The sequence below is a fragment of the Oratosquilla oratoria genome, chromosome 31 (assembly GCF_046742065.1).
Source record: "Oratosquilla oratoria isolate Oo_2021 chromosome 31, ASM4674206v1, whole genome shotgun sequence".
NCBI lineage: Eukaryota > Metazoa > Arthropoda > Malacostraca > Stomatopoda > Squillidae > Oratosquilla > Oratosquilla oratoria.
Window position 1 is genome coordinate 23,859,433 of NC_134807.1, and position 16,982 is coordinate 23,876,414.

The 16,982-nt window shown below is 36.9% G+C and overlaps 1 protein-coding gene across 3 annotated transcripts in view; it reads left to right on the forward strand.

Annotated features, from left to right (window-relative positions):
- LRP1 (LDL receptor protein 1) overlaps positions 1-16,982 on the forward strand; it is a 494,362-nt gene that overhangs the window by 208,647 nt on the left and 268,733 nt on the right. For all 3 annotated transcript variants that reach the window (XM_076213442.1, XM_076213443.1, XM_076213444.1), the window contains 7 exons: positions 1,263-1,388; positions 1,606-1,752; positions 2,311-2,418; positions 2,690-2,849; positions 9,247-9,472; positions 11,022-11,196; positions 11,845-11,976. In XM_076213442.1, the coding sequence (XP_076069557.1) occupies positions 1,263-1,388; positions 1,606-1,752; positions 2,311-2,418; positions 2,690-2,849; positions 9,247-9,472; positions 11,022-11,196; positions 11,845-11,976 (1,074 nt within the window). The remainder of the gene's footprint in view (positions 1-1,262; positions 1,389-1,605; positions 1,753-2,310; positions 2,419-2,689; positions 2,850-9,246; positions 9,473-11,021; positions 11,197-11,844; positions 11,977-16,982) is intronic.

Sequence of the window (16,982 nt, forward strand, 5' to 3'; positions counted from 1 at the left end):
CTTATCCTTGGTCAGCCCTTCATGTTCACGCCTTCCACCTCTACCTTCCACACCTCTTTTATTAATCTTTCTTCACTCATCTTTCCATGTGTCCAAACCATCCCAATACTCTTTCATCAACCCTATCTTCCAGCTCCCTTTTCACCCCCCTCTCATCACTTCCTCATTTCTTACTCTATCCAGCCTAGTAACCCCTACCTTACTTTTCAGGTATTTCATCTCAAACACATTAAAACTCTTTCCTCTTTTATGTTCCATGTATCTGGCCCATACAGTGCTGTCAGCACAATCAGTCTTTCATACAATCTCCTCTTAACATCCATTCCCAAATTGCTAGTAACTTAGTAATCTTCAGTTTAGTTGCCACATAGAAACTCATGGTTTGACCACACAAATAAAGAAAACTATGGAAGTTTAATTTGAAAAAATGAAAGAATGGCTGCACTGAAAAGTAATCCAAGGTTTACCTTGTATCAGATGGTTATGCATCATAACCAGAGATTTTGGCATCATCTAAAACATATCTGTATTTTAATGAGAACCAATTGGTTCATTGCCCTGGGTCTCTCTTTTTTAAGTAGGAAGAAGTTTAGTCATTAAGGATGAGCTGTACATGTTCAAAAAGTATTAATAGTATGTTGTTGAAAATACTGTTGTATGTCAGCTAAGAGGCACAATTTATATAAAAGAACAGTAGAATCACAGTTTGCATGACAGTTTAGATATGATGTGTTCTAGATACATTATTCTTATTAGATTAAATAACCTTACATCATGAAATCAGAAGTGGAAATGTACATACATAAAAATTTGTAGTCAGGATCTAGTAGATGTTTTCACTATGTACCCATTTATTGCACATACCAGTAGTTGGAAATTTTTTGCACTAGATATTGGGCATATAATATTAGGTTTAAGCAACCCATTTCCTAGTTTCCAACTTAATTTCCATTGTGCTTTGAGGAATGACTTGAAATTTTACTGATAGTGTAGGTTATCATGTTGTACAGTAGTTTGCAATTAATTTGTTCTTCATACATTATGTAAGGGAACAAATGATTCAGATATGTATGATGTCTTATTTTTTATTTACTTATTTTTTCTATTTCTGCTCTACAAGCAGTCCAACAGAAAAAATCAGGATGTTTTATTTTAAGTCCTTTTAAGTTTTGTGATTTATGATATTAGGAGATCCTTGTTTGATTTTGTTCATTGTTTCACATTGTTCATTCATTGATGTGTTTTGTATTTTCCATTGACAGATTCAAATGAATGTGATATTGAAGGTGCATGTGACCAATTGTGTACAAATACTCAGGAATCCAATGACTGCTCATGTGTAACAGGCTATAGATTAGTAAATCAAACTCACTGTGAAGGTATTAATGGTAAGTTTACATTCACATTGTCTCATAAAACATATGCTCGATGTGATTTTGAAAAGAAGATCCTGAATACATTATTCCTGTGAAGGTTAAGAACAGATTTTCCTGCATTTCAAAACACTGGCTCCCTTAAAATAGTTTATTATGAATGCAATACAGATCTGTGCAATTTTTTTAAGATGACTGCTGTTTACGATTAATTTTATTTTACATGTTTTAGAACCTGAAGATGAGCCCCCTATGTTATTGATAGCTGCCAGTGAAGGCATTGAACTGCTCTACCTTGATGAATCCAATATTAAAACTGTTGGAGTAGTTAAAGTAAAAAATGCTGTTGCCATTGATTTTGATCATAGAAATAGAACAGGTAGGATTATGTTCCAAGTTGTTAAGATTTGTTGATTTATTGACTGCCACTCATGATCATGTTGGTGAGTCACAATATAGGCAACATGATTGATAAGTGTGCTCCATTGTGACTTGCAATAGGATTGTGGTATTCTAAATTGCCCATTTGAATAAAAGTTTGATTAATGGAGGCAGAGAGATGTAACTCCATGAGTATAACTCATTCCCCATACATTATTATTAGATCACTGCTGCATGTTCTAATCTGACACGGATGAAGTCTTTGACTTTTTGTTTTTTAATACTTCTGCATCAATGCAATGAAAAGCCACACATTTGTATAATTTCTTACCAAATCTTTGTAATTATGTTGAAAATTTATTTTTGTAAGCATAGGGTAACATGATTTTCCTGTTAGGGTATGTTTGATTGTTGGTAATAATTGTGGAACACATTCATATGAGTTGTATTCACAGTTGTTTTCATGTTACATTTATTGTGTATAAATTCTAATTTTTTAATTATGTATATAAAAAGTATTTAAATCTTATTAATTTTCCTTTATATTATATTTCAGTATGTTGGATAACATTTGAATTTTCGTATCCCACATTTACTTGTGCCTTGATTGATGATATGAATGTTACCTGGACATTGGCTCAACTACCTTTTTATGGACTTGATGGTGGGTATTCATTAAATTGTGTTTGGTGCATATCATTAGTACCTTACTCATTTCTGTAGGGATAATTTTGTGCCATCTAGTGTAAGATTTAGTGTTTCAACACAGTAACAGTAAAATGAAAATACTTTACTTATATCTGTTCAGTTGTGAGTGCTAGATGAAAAAAATTGAATATTATTATTATTCATTTATCTATTTATTTTGTAATTTTCATCACACATAGTTCATCATTATTGTTATAATAATTCTTGTTACCTTATTCATTGTGCAGATATTCAACATATGGCAAGAGACTGGGTGACTGGAAATTGGTATATGTTAGACAGTAGAGGAATGATTTTTATGTGCAATGGAACATTGACAATATGTATAACACTTATGGACGTAATGCTCAACAAACCTCGTGGGATTGCTCTGGATCCTATGGCTGGGTAAGTTAGCCTCATTAGATTATACATATACCATACATATACTAACGGTTTTCCCCCTTACAAGGGAGGTAGCCAAAGTCAAAAGGCATAATTCCACTCCCATCTATTTCATCCCCATTCACCACCCCTCCCTCCCTCTCATCTTGGCTCCTCCTGGATGACAGATCATCCTTGCATCTTGTCCATCGCTCTGGGTCAGAAACAATGTAGCAAGACACAGCACATCCACAGCAAGGGCACTTCATTTAATCGGTGACCCTTCCTCTCCATCCCCTCATGCAGCTACATTGAAGATGGGGAGAAGTTCTTTCAGGTTGCATCAAAATATCATTCATACATAACCACTCCTTAACTCCCCCCCCATTCCTTCCATGCATCACAGTATCATCCATACACAACCATTCTCCACTTACCCCTATCTTCTGCCTTCTCTCTTCCTTCCTCAACAGACATCTCCCTCTTGCTCAATGCCCCTTTCACCCCATCCATCCATCTCATCCTCTTTCATCCCCTTGTGCTCACTCCATCCACCTCCTCCTTCCACACTTCTTTTACTAATCTTTCTTCATCCATTCTTTCCATGTGTCCAAACCATCCCAATACTCTTTCATCAACCCAATCACCCATCTCCTTTTCTACCTCTGGTCTCCTTCTCACCTTCTCATTTCTCACTCTATCAACCTTGTAACCCCTAAAATACTTCTCAAACTTTTCATGTCAAACACATTTAAACTCTTCCTCTCTTATATTCCATGTCTCTGCTCCATACAGTGCTGTTGGCACAATCACTCCTTCATACAATCTCTTTGCATCCATTCCCAAATGTTTATTTCTCATTACACTTTTTAATCCCCCAAGGCACTTAGACTAATATATAATGAATTGTAGTATTAAGGTGAGTGGGAACAAAGGGTGGTGGATGGGAGTGAAATGGATAGGAGTGGGTAATTGCCTTTTGACATGGTTACCTCTCTAGTAAGGGGGGAAAAGCCCTTGGTATATACATACATATACCAAGGCTTTTTCCCCCTTACAAGGGAGGTAGCCAAAAAGGAAAAGGCATAAAATCATTCCCACCCATTCCATCCCTGAATACACTCCACACCCCTCCACCCTCCCTCTCATCTTAGCACCTCCTGGATGACGGGTCATCCCTGCACCTTGTCCACTGCCCTGGGTCAGAAGCAGTGTCGCAAGACACAGCATATCCACAGTAAGGCAGCTTCATTAAATCGGCGACCCCCCCCTCTCTGTCCCCCCATGCATAAAGGCGAAGACGGGGAGAAATCCCTTCGGGCTGCGTCAAAATTTGCTCACACATACTACCTCACCCATTCCACCTCATGCATCATAACATCATCCATATACAACCATTCTCCACTCACTTCTGTCTTCTGTCCTCTCCTGTCCTTCCTCAACAGACATTCCCCTCTTCCCCAAAGCCCCCTTCACCCCATCCATCCACCTCATCCTAGGACGTCCCTTCATGTTCACTCCCTCCACATCTGCCTTCCATACCTCTTTTACTAGTCTTTCTTCACTCATTCTTTCCATGTGTCCAAACCATCCTAATACTCTTTCATCAACCCTATCTCCCAACCCCCTTTCCACCCCTGTTCTCCTCCTCACCTCCTCATTTCTCACTCTATCCAGCCTAGTAACCCCCATCATACTTCTCAGACACCTCATCTCAAACACATTCAAACTCCTTCTCTCTTCCTCTCTTATGTTCCATGTTTCTGCCCCCATACAGTGCTGTTGGCACAATCACTCCTTCATATAGTCTCCTTGATATATAGATATTATAAACACTATTCATATATACATGTATATCCTTCTTTTATTTCATCTGTTGTATTTTTTACAAGTAACGATGTCTAGTCCTAAAACTAGAGAGAGTATGCTTTCTTTTCCTCCTCTTAGTTTATCCTTATGTTCCTTTTGTTTTCTTCCTCCAGGCTTTTCACACCTGTATTTACCTAATTGTATTTACTAATTGTAGCATATAGGAAAGGGACAGTGGTCACTGGGTCCCATCTCCTATTCCCTAATTTTCATATTATACCTAGCCTTAAATTCATGTACAGTTCCAACTTAATCTATATCCTTGATTTCCAATTATCATATTTAGATTTGAACTCATGTGTTGTTTGAGCTTGGGCTATATCACTTTCTAATCTATGCATCTATATGGAAAACTGTATTTCTTCACACCCTCTAGATATGTGGTCTTTCTGTGGAGCTTCACTTCATGCAATCATATGCCTCTAGTAGAAACTGTTGCTGCAAGTTTTCCTGACTTATCCACAGCCCAAGAGTGGCTGGTAATGTTCTTCAGATATAGATCTATCTAGGTTCAAACTTAGACTGTGTATTATTATAAAGTGGGATTGTTTATCTGTCCCCAATTGATAGTAATAGAAGGAGGGGTAGTTGACAATTATTGGCTCTCTTAAGTGGAAGAAATATTGCTAAAGTTGATACATACATATACATATACCAAGGCTTTTTCCCCCTTCCAAGGGAGGTAGCCAAAAAGAGAAAGGCATAAAAACACTCCCACCCATTTCATCCCTAAATACACTCCACACCCCTCCCACCCTTCCTCTCATCTGAGCACCTCCTGGATGACGGGTCATCCCTGCACCCCGCCCACCGCCCTGGGTCAGAAGCAGTGTCCCAAGACACAGTACATCCACAGCAAGGCCGCTTCATTTAATCGGCGACCCCCCCTCTCCGTCCCCCTTTGCATATAAGGAGAGGACGGGGAGAAATCCCTTCGGGCTGCGTCAAAATTTACTCACACATACTACCCCCCAATCCTCCTCATGCAGTCACAACATCATCCATATACAACCATTCTCCACTCACCTCTGTCTTCCGTCCTCTCCCTTCCTTCCTCAACAGACATTCCCCTCTTCCCCAAAGCCCCCTTCACCCCATCCATCCACCTCATCCTAGGACGTCCCCTCATGTTCACTCCCTCCACATCTGCCTTCCATACCTCTTTTACTAGTCTTTCTTCACTCATTCTTTCCATGTGTCCAAACCATCCTAATATTCTTTCATCAACCCTCTCTCCCAAATCCTTTTTCACCCCGGTTGTCCTCCTCACCTCCTCATTTCTCACTCTATCTAGCCTAGTAACCCCCGCCATACTTCTCAGACACCTCATCTCAAACACATTCAAACTCCTTCTCTCTTCTTCTCTTATGTTCCACGTTTCTGCCCCATACAGTGCTGTTGGCACAATCACTCCTTCATACAGTCTCCTCTTCGCATCCATTCCCAAATGTCTATTTCTCATTACACTCTTTAAACCACCAAGGCATTTACTCGCTTCTCTCAATCTACATTCTACCTCCACCTTCACTCCACCTTTTCCTGCTACACTTGCACCCAAGTATCTAAAACTATCCACTTCCTCCAGTCGCTCTCCCTTAATGTTCACTTCCAGTCTACTGCCACTTTCACCCCTTGTACATCTCATCACCTTACTTTTACCCACATTTATCTTTAGCTTTCTTCTATCACATACTCTCCCAAACTCTGCCACCAGCTTCCTCAATCCCTCCTCTGACCCTGCCACAAGCGCAGTGTCGTCCGCAAACAACAACTGGCTCACCTCCCACTTTTCTCCATTTTCTTTAACCATCTCCAATCCCTGACTCACTACCCTAGTATTCACCTCTCGCACCACCCCATCCATGTATAAGTTGAACAGCCAGGGCGACATAACGCATCCTTGACGAAGTCCCACCTTTACTTCAAACCACTCACTCTCTCCATTTCCAATCCTAACACATGCTCTACTACTCACATAAAAACTCTTGACAGCTCCCAAAAGCTTTCCTCCTATCCCATAAATCTGCATAACCTCCCACAGTGCCTTTCTGTCTACCCTATCATAAGCCTTTTCCAGATCCATAAAAGCCCAAAAAACATCCTTCCCCTTTCCTATAGCTTTCTCACATATCTGTCTTACCACAAAGATCTGATCTACACAACCTCTACCCGTCCTAAAACCACAATGTTCCTCACCAATTACTCCTTCTGTTCCTCTCCTAATCCTCTCAATTAAGATTCTCCCATAAGCCTTCCCTACTACACTCAACAGGCTAATCCCTCTGAAATTACTACATTCACACTTGTCCCCTTTTCCCTTGTAAAGAGGAACTATACAGGCACTACTCCAGTCCTCCGGTACTCTACCCTCTCTCCAGCAAACATTAAATAATCTCGCCAACCAGTCCACCATCACTGAACCTCCCTTTTTCAGACATTCTGCATGACATCCATCCAGACCAGGTGCCTTACCTGCTTTCATCATCTTTACAACTGCCTTCACCTCATCCTTCCTTATTTCTCCTCCATTCTCCTCACTCATCACTCTCATTTTCTTCGTATTTCCCACTGCAGCTATCTTTCCTTCCCTATCCTCCTTCACATTCAGCAACTCCCTAAAATATTCTGCCCATCTTCCCCTCACTGCCATCTCTTCCATTATCAACTCTCCATCTGTACCTTTTACCTTTTCTTCCCTACTTGATTCGCCTCCTCTTCCTCTCTTAATTTCTTTCCAAAACATCTTTTTATTACTTTCAAAATTTTCTGTCATACTCCTACCCCATTTCACATCTGCTCTCCTCTTTGCCTCCTTTACCTTTTGCTTTACTTCTCTTTTCTTTTCTTTGTATGTCTCATATGACTCCCCTGTCCTCTTTTGTAACCAATCTGTGAATGCTCGCTTCTTCTCTTCTACAACCTTCTTTGTTTCCTCATCCCACCATTCACTACCCTTTCTTCTATTTCCCCCTGTCCTTCTTGTTCCACACACCATCCTTGCACACTTTAAGACTCCCTCCTTGAACCATCCCCATTCCTCCTCCACACCCATCTCTGCTCTATCCTTTACTCCCTCCCACTCCTCCTTCAGCTTCTTTTCGTACTCCTTCTCCTTTTCCTTTTCATTCAAGGAGTTCACTCTAAGAACCTCCCTACCTTTTGTCCCTTTCCTCCTTCTCCATCTATCCTCCACTCTCAACTTACCTTCCACCAAAAAATGATCTGATATTCCCCCACCCTCTCCCCTTAGCACATGTACATCCTTAACTCTTCCTATCATAATCCTATTTACCACTACATAATCCATTAGCGCTCTATCTACCACCCTTCCCTCCACCACCCTCTCCCATGTGTACTTATGCTTGACTTTCTTCCGAAACACTGTATTTGCTATCATCAACTCTCTAGACACATTTCCACCATCAACTCTCCACTACGATTCTTTCCTGGAACTCCGCACTTCCCAACCACTCCATCGATTGGACCATTTCCCACTCTAGCATTAAGGTCTCCCAGTACTATTACATTGACATTTCTTCCTAAACCCTCTATGCACTCATTTAAATCTATCCAAAAGGCCTCCCTTTCTTCCATGCTCTTCTCACTGCCCGGCCCATATGCACTTACAAAGACCCACATCTCCTTTCCCAGTTTCACCTTCATCCACATTATCCTTGAGGAAACCTCCTTCCACTCCACTACCCCTTTACCTATCTCCTCACTTACTAGAATAGCCACCCCTTCCCTCCCTCGCCCTCTCTTCACTCCTGATAACCTCCCACTTACACTCCCAAACATACACTCACCCTTCCCTTTCAACTTAGTTTCACTCAAAGCCAACACATCCAACTTTCTTCTCACAAACATACTACCTATCTCTTCCCTTTTACTCTCATCTGTACCACATCCACGCACATTAAAAGACCCAAACCTTAGGGTGCTGGCCCGAGGCCCGCCAGCACCCCTTATGCCTTTTCTTTTCGATTTAGGAAGTTGCCCCTTGGGGCTACAGGGAGAAGGATGCCTAGTCCCTCTCCCCGTCCCTTTCTTCTCGCCTCTTACGATCCAAGTGGGAAAACTTGGTGGCAGTATTCTTTTCCCCCACCACAGGGAATTCCCCCAATCAGAAAGAGAATACTCAGAGAAATGGTACAGGACAGCAACAAGGGGTTGGGGGACAGCATAACGGAGGGACAGTCGTAGTATAAAAGTGTCATCATTTCTCTATGAACAGAATTTCTTCTATCATAGACAAAATGATGTGTGGCTCTGGTCCGTAGGGGCGCCCCATATAGACCCTAAAGTATCGACTGCATGTTACTTTGCCACAATAACAAGCAGATAAGTTAATTTTGGGTTACATCCAGAGAGCAAGAGCCAGCCTCTTGAGTACTAATTCTCCCAATGATTTCACCAATTTTTAGCTTTATTTGATTTGTATCACGCTATTTTGTACTATGTTGTTTTGTATAATGATATGCTAGTGCATGCATGAATACATTTATACTCATGTTTTTCTATAAAATTGCTTTTCCTTCATATTTCCGAACAGTTACATGTTTTTCACGGACTGGGGCACTACCACTCCCCGACTTGAACGTACCCTCATGGATGGATCATCTCGAATCAACTTAGTCAGTCAGAAAATTGTTTACCCATTTGGGGTGACAGTTGATTACCCCAACAAGCATATATACTGGGTTGATGGCTACCTAACCCACATAGAACGAGTGGATTATGAAGGAAAGAACCGAAGAACCATCTTAAAATTAAGTGCAGTAAGGACATGTGTTTTGTTATTTCTTCATTTGATGTTGGATATATGAATATATTCAAGGCTATATTTGTAACTTCTGCCAATATATATATATATATATATATCTATATATACATAGATATATATATATATATATATATATATATATATACATACATACAGTATATATATATATATATATCACTGGGACAAAATGTAGTAGCACATTTGTGAAACACATGAAGAACCCTCAGACAGAATTAAAAAGTAAACTAAGAAACTTAAACTTCTATATTTTGGCTAATAGCTATAGCCCTCTTCAGGAAAGTACAAGATACAGTAGCTATTTGAGACTTAAATAATGTTAAGATGAAAGAGGGGCAGGAACACAGATAGATGATGGGCAACATTCTGTCACTCAGGGCGGGGTCAGAAGGAAGAGGGGTGCGAGGTCAGAAAGGGCAGAGGTGTGAGGTCAGAAGGGGAGGAAGGGAAGGGAAGCAGGGTCAGGAGGGTGAAGATTCTTAACCAAACAATTCACAGCTACACATGAGATTATGTCTGGAGACCATTGTCCTTTGGAAATGTCAAGGTTTGGACAATATTCAATGAAGGCGGATTCAACAATTTTCCTCCTTAAACTGCAATTAAATTTAAACAGTAATTTAGCCTTATCCCAATATATATATATATATATATATATATATATATATATATATATATATATAAATATATGATATATATATATAAATCTATAATACATATATATAAATATATAATATATATAATATATATAAATATATATGCAAGTAACCACTAGGAAAATGAAAACTTGGTGGTTACTTGCATATTTTGTGAATCATGTGTTGTTTGTAATTTCTTTGTGATATATGTATGTGTGTATATATATATATACACATATATATATATCTATATATATATATATATATATATACATACATACATACATACATATATACATAACATACATACATACATATATACATAACAAACATACATACATATATACATACAAACATACATATACCAAAGGCTTTTTCCCCCTACACGTGGGGTAGCCAAAAAGAAAAAGGCATAGAAACCACTCCCACCCATTCCATATATCTATACCTATATATTACTCACACACACACATATATACATACATATATAAATATATATATATATATATATATAATATATATATATATATATATGGACTGATGTCTGTATTTAATTAATGCAGATATGTTTCTGTCACAGTCAAACAGGAGGAGGAGGAGTGTAATGAAGATTAATTGTCAGTTGTCAGTTCTCCTTGGTTGAGAAAATAGGGGGGAAAATAGACATATTTGATAGAAATCTTGAGCCCAAACCAAAGATTGAGTACCAGTTCGTAAGGGCTGCACCTCCAAATGGAGATGAAGTTGTTACTGTATTTTGAAGATTAGCATCAGTGACATAATACTCTCTGATGCCCATCTCGCAGGACCATCATTAGCAGAAACCTGTTGTTGGTCCCTTCAGAAGCAGGATCTTCATGATAAACTAACTTTGTACATTCTTTACAGGATGAAGGACCATTAAGTATAACCATGTTTGAAAATTATCTTTATGCTACTAGCTGGAAGGATGACAGTATGAAAAAGATAAATCGTTTCAATGGCCATGATACGGAAGTAATTAAGAAGGGTATCAAGGATCCTAATGCTGTTCATATATTACATCGCCAAAGACAACCCTCTGGTAAGAATAAGTGGACTGCATATTTGTGATCATTTACTTTAGAAAGGTTTTTTCATAATTTTGGTTAACCTTTTCCCTGCCACAGCTGTGGTACTTATCACTGACACTATACTTTTGTTTTGTTTCAAGTAATATCTTTGAAATAGTATAATATTAAAAGTAGTATAATCATAATATTAATCTTTTATTGTAATATATATCATATAACATATATAACTTTTGTTTTTAGTGACAAATAATATGAAATAATACAACCTCTTCATATCAAGAATAATATAATCATAATATTAATCTTTTGCTGTAACATATATCAAATAACTTTTCTTTTCTTTTAAGTAACTCTATTTTCTTTGAATATTGAATTTAAGTGACAAATAGTATGAAATAATACAGCCTCTTCTTATTTAGAATAGGATAATCATAATATTAATATTTTTGTAGTATATATCACATAAACTATGAAATTCAAGTTGAACATATTTGTAGGCAAAAGAAAAAAAAAGTGATTAGGTGTTAAAATTACTTGTGATTGAAATGTAAATTTGGGTTAGAGATATGGTTTTGGGAATTTTATTTGTGTTGCAATAAGAATGATTTGTAATGAAAATTTTATCACCTTGGACAATTTACTTTTCATGGAAACAATAGTGAACCATCCATGTGGAGTGAATAATGGTGGCTGTGAGCATCTGTGCATACCCATGTATGAAGAAGGCCGACCAATAGCCCACTGTCGTTGTCAACCTGGATTCAGACTTGCATATGGCGGCAATTGTGTAGGTAATGTTATACACATATGTGATGTTAATATTGGCAAAACAAGCTGCTTCAGCTTAACTTAAGATTTTGTAATCTTTAGTAAAAATTTATCTGTGGTACTTGTATCTGAAATCAATATTAATGTTCTTTACATATGTTGTCCTCAGTTTTAGTGACAGGGTCATTGCTGGTTTTATTGATATAATTATTGCTAGACTGTGAGTGTTATCATTGTTATAATTGTCACATTGATATTGTTTTTACCATTGATATAATCTGTTTGGATATAGGAATTCTAAAAGATAAATTTGTAATTAAAACAAAGCCATTGTATTGTTAACATGCATGATTAAGACTAAAGAGTCTGTAAATTGAATGAAAACTAACAAATTATTCTGCTCATGATTATAAGAACTAGTACTATAGATATTCCTTGAAAGTAAACTCTTGACTATTTTCATCAAATCAGACAATCAGGAAGAAGAAGGTACTTTATAGGACATTTGGTGAATGCCTAGTTGAGAATTATGTAGATTCATCCATTGCATATTCAACTTAATGGAGGAGGAGTACTAAGGTTATATTTATCACCCTTTGATCTTAGTTCCAGTAATGATTTTCATGTGTTAAAAATTGTTTAAGATTTACTGAAATAGGTTGACCTTGTATGAAGCTCCTCTTCCATGAAAGGCTGAATGGGCTTTTGATAGTCATTAGTACAGTATGCATTATTAATCTTCTTCAGTATTTTATCCTTTATTTTGAATGTGTTGTACATCAAAGCACTTCTTAATAATTTATTTAATGTAGATAATCTTAATGATAAATAAGAATCTTAGTACTGTATATATACTTTTTTCTACTTTTCTATATTTTATGAACTATTGATTTGCATGAAAAAACTAACAGTATTTTCAGTATGAAAATTAGTTTGTAACAAGAAACACATTAAGATTTATAATTCAGTTCCGTAGTACACACACATACCAAGGGCAAGTTCAGTAGTAATAATTTTAATTCTTAAAATTAAGAAATTGTAGCAATGACAGAAAGAAAAAAAAAAGTGTGTCAGAGTGAAAAGAAAATGGAGACATCATAATCTTCTTTTGATTTAAAGTAAGAACAGTAAAAAATGCATCATATTATATGGTATTGGTGTAGTAATTTTATAATTTCCTTTCTTCTGCACTATCCATTTATTCTTAAGGATGGTGAGCTGCCTCAAACATTTTATTTTTTTTAGTTGGAGATAGGGAGCTTTTTTTTCTGAAAGTCATGCTCATCATTATAGTAATTCTGACCAAGTTTCATTGAAGTTTGTCAATAAATACTGTACTTACAAATTAAAAACCTTATTTTATCATGCAAAAATAATAGATATTCAAACTGTCACTAGTCCCCAATTATTTGGATTTATACTTTGGCCTTTATTTTTTTAAGTATTTGGCATGGTTATAATTATCAATATACTAAGCATGTGAAGGTTCAGTGGTTATTTAGTTAACCTAATATATATATCCCCACAGAAATTTTTAACTGTTAATAGCATAAATGCCTCTAGAAATTCTAGTATTCAATACATCATAATAAACTGTATTCAGAATGTAGAACAAAGTGCCAGCTTTCAAATAAGAAAGAATCATGCAAATAGACCAAAAATTGTCAGAATAGCAGTACTTTGAATGACATTCTTTTAGGGGGGGAAAAACTCGGGAAAATGGGCTTTAAAATTTACCTTGAGGTTTTTACACTTCAGACATCAAATCAAATTAATGACTGTGATTAGTGAAATATGCAGATAAATTATTTGATAATTCATTATTCAACTAAATCAAGGCATTCAAAGTGTTTCTAAAGGTAGAGATTTGTAGCCATATACCAGTAAAGGGGTAACAGTCTCTCTCCTCTTCACACCTTCTCTCTTACTTATGCCTGATTTTCTCTACTTTTTTGCTGCAGCCCTCTTCTCTTTTGATTTACCTAGTTGTATTTCATGGGACAAGAGCTATGCTCGTAGTGACCCGTTTTCGTATCTCTCCACATCCAGTTTTTTCTTAAAATTGTGTATAGTTCTGGCATTTACTGTTTCTCTGTTCAGTTTGTTCCAGACATCGATCACTCTATGTGGGAAGCTATTTTTTTTCAGGTCTCTTTTGTAACTGTCTTTCTTTAATTTCTTTTCATGTCCTCTTGTTTCTCTTCTGTCCCACTTTAATAGGTCGTCTCAATCGAGGATTTCTATCCCTTTCATAATTCTGAAAATGGCCAACAAATCGCCGCTTTCTCATCTCTGTTCCAGTGTTGACAACTGTAATTTCTCCAATCTTTGTTCATATGTCAGATTTGACAGTGTGGATGCCATTTTTGTTGCTGCTTTTAGGATTCTTTCTAATTTTCTTATGTTCTTTTTTGGTCAAGGCATTTTGAATATTTGTAAGTGTTTGTAGGCTGTAGAAAATCAAGAAGAAGCAAAGAAAATGCGGTACATAGTAAATGTGTCAACACAGCCACGTGGACCATGCGTGTCCCTACTCATGTTGTGGCAGAAACTGATGCACTCTCACTCCTCTTTCTCACACATGTACATACATACACACAGTAGCTGAAATATGTGAAAAAGTTATCAAAAGTAGATGGACTAAACATCTGGAAAAAACATACTGAATCCAAAACAATTTGGCTTTAGACAAGCAAGATCATGTGCCACAAACTTGATTTGTTTTTGTTCAAGGTTAATAGATATAATGCAAGAAAGGGATGGATGGGCAGATTGTGCTTTCCTGGATTTACAAAAGGCATTTGATAAAGTACCACACAAAGCTATTAAGAAAACTTGAAATAACAGGTTTACAAGGAAATTTATTGAAATGGATGGAAGATTTCTTGCATAGGAGAAAAATGAGGGTGGTACTTAGAGATAAAGATTCGACTCGGGAAGAAATGATATTTGGAGTCCCACAAGGTTCTGTATTAGCTCCAGTAATGTTTGCTATATATATATAAATGACATGGATGAAGGTGTAGAATGTTATATGAACTTCTTTGCAGATGATGCAAAACTACTAAAGAAAGTAAGTACAGAAAAAGACTGTGAATCACTACAGAGAGACCTGGACAAAGTCTGGGAATGGAGCCAAAAGTGGGGAGTGAACTTCAACATCAAGAAATGTAGTATGTATAATGGAGTTTGGAAAAAAGAAGAGAAAGAGGAAATCTACTGGCCATTTACAGAATCGTGAAAGGCATGGAAGTCCTTGACAGAGAAGACTTATTAAAGTGGGATAAAAGAAAAAAAACAAGAGGACATGAAAAGAAGCTCAAAAAGAATAGTTATACTTGTAGAAGACATCTGAAAAAGAATAGTTTTCCACACAGAGTGGTGGATGTTTGGAATAAATTGGACAAAACAATAGTGTGTGCAAAAACCATACAGGAATTTAAGAACAAACTAGATGCTGAGAGATACAAAGACGGGTTACTATGAGCATAGCTCTTCCCGTATAATACAACTCGGTAAATACAAACAGTGAGTGCAAAAACTATACAAGAATTTAAGGTCAAACTGGATGCTGAAAGATACAAAAGTGGGTCACCATGAGCATAGCTCTCTTCCCGTAAAATATAACTAGGTAAATACACACCACTGATTTGCTGTCAAATACATTATGTACAAGGACAAAGTAAAAAAAAAAAAAGCTGTAATCAAAACAATAACAAGCTAGGTATATGTAGTTATGTGTTCTGATGCCAAGGTTGCCAGCATGCAGTATGGAAATGATAATAATTCATTGTAAAAATTGCCGTATCAGTTTAAAACTTCACAACATTGTTTCCAACACTTGAAACTATTTTTCATCAAGTTTTAAAAAAAATTCACAATTTTTAATGTTTTACCTTAATAAAGTGGACCAACATCCTTCATGGATCAGAGATTCCTCATAAGCTTAAAAGAAAAGAAAAGAAAAAAAAAAAAAAAAAAAAAAAATAATAATAATAATGAGAATGATAATAATAATAATAATAATAATAATAATAATAAATAAAATAAATATATAAATAATAATTATCAGGATTTAGCCAGTCATCAAAAGTGCTATTACATTCACTCACACACTCCCTCTCTCTGTCTGTTCACACTGAAATGAACAACTACATTTACCTAATTACGGTATATTTATCAATTTGTATTACTCAAGAAAGGAGCTATGCTCATGGGGTATTGTCTCTTTTGATATTTCATTGTAATATCTCAATTTGAATTAATGTATTGTTCCAGCTTGGCTATTCCAGAAGTTTATGCATTTGTATGTATTTTTTCACATCCTTCATACATATGGCCTGTTTAACATGTTCCCATGACCTTGTGACACCCTCCTGTCCCATATCAAGAGGTTTTCTCTGTCAACTTTGCTCACCCTTTCAATGATCAGAACACCACAGTTGTCCCCTTTTTCTCTTTAATACTTTAATGATGGCAGATCTCATGCTTATAGTCTTTCTTTATACAATTTATCTGCAAGGTTGGGAATCATTTTGGTTGCTGTTCTCAGTCTTGCTTATATCTTCCAATTTGTGTGGGGACCATACCACTGCTGTATGTTCCAATTGATGGTAGATTAGGGTCTTATTTAGGAATGAATGCAAGGAGAAGGATATATGGAGTGGTAAATGCAGAGACTATTTGATAAACTTTCCTCCCTTCCCTCTGTTCATGTGAGGTTTGGTGTGTTGAATTGTAAGTGGTGACAAATGACTTCATCATAGACTGAAAGATTTCCTGGTGGCATGTTGCTTGCTGAGCGGGTTAGGGTGTCGTCACTTGCAGCGAAGGTCAAGGGGATGGTGGTTCGAATCCTGCCACTGGTGAAGTTGAACCAAGGGTATGGTTCATTAAATTCCACGCTTCAAAGTCCTCTGTGAAGGGCACCGTCCTGGCCTTCCAAGAAGGGGGGAGTTTGTGATGTTAAACCATATCATCATCATCATGTCTGCCATTGTGATGATAATAATAGTAATAATAATTGTTG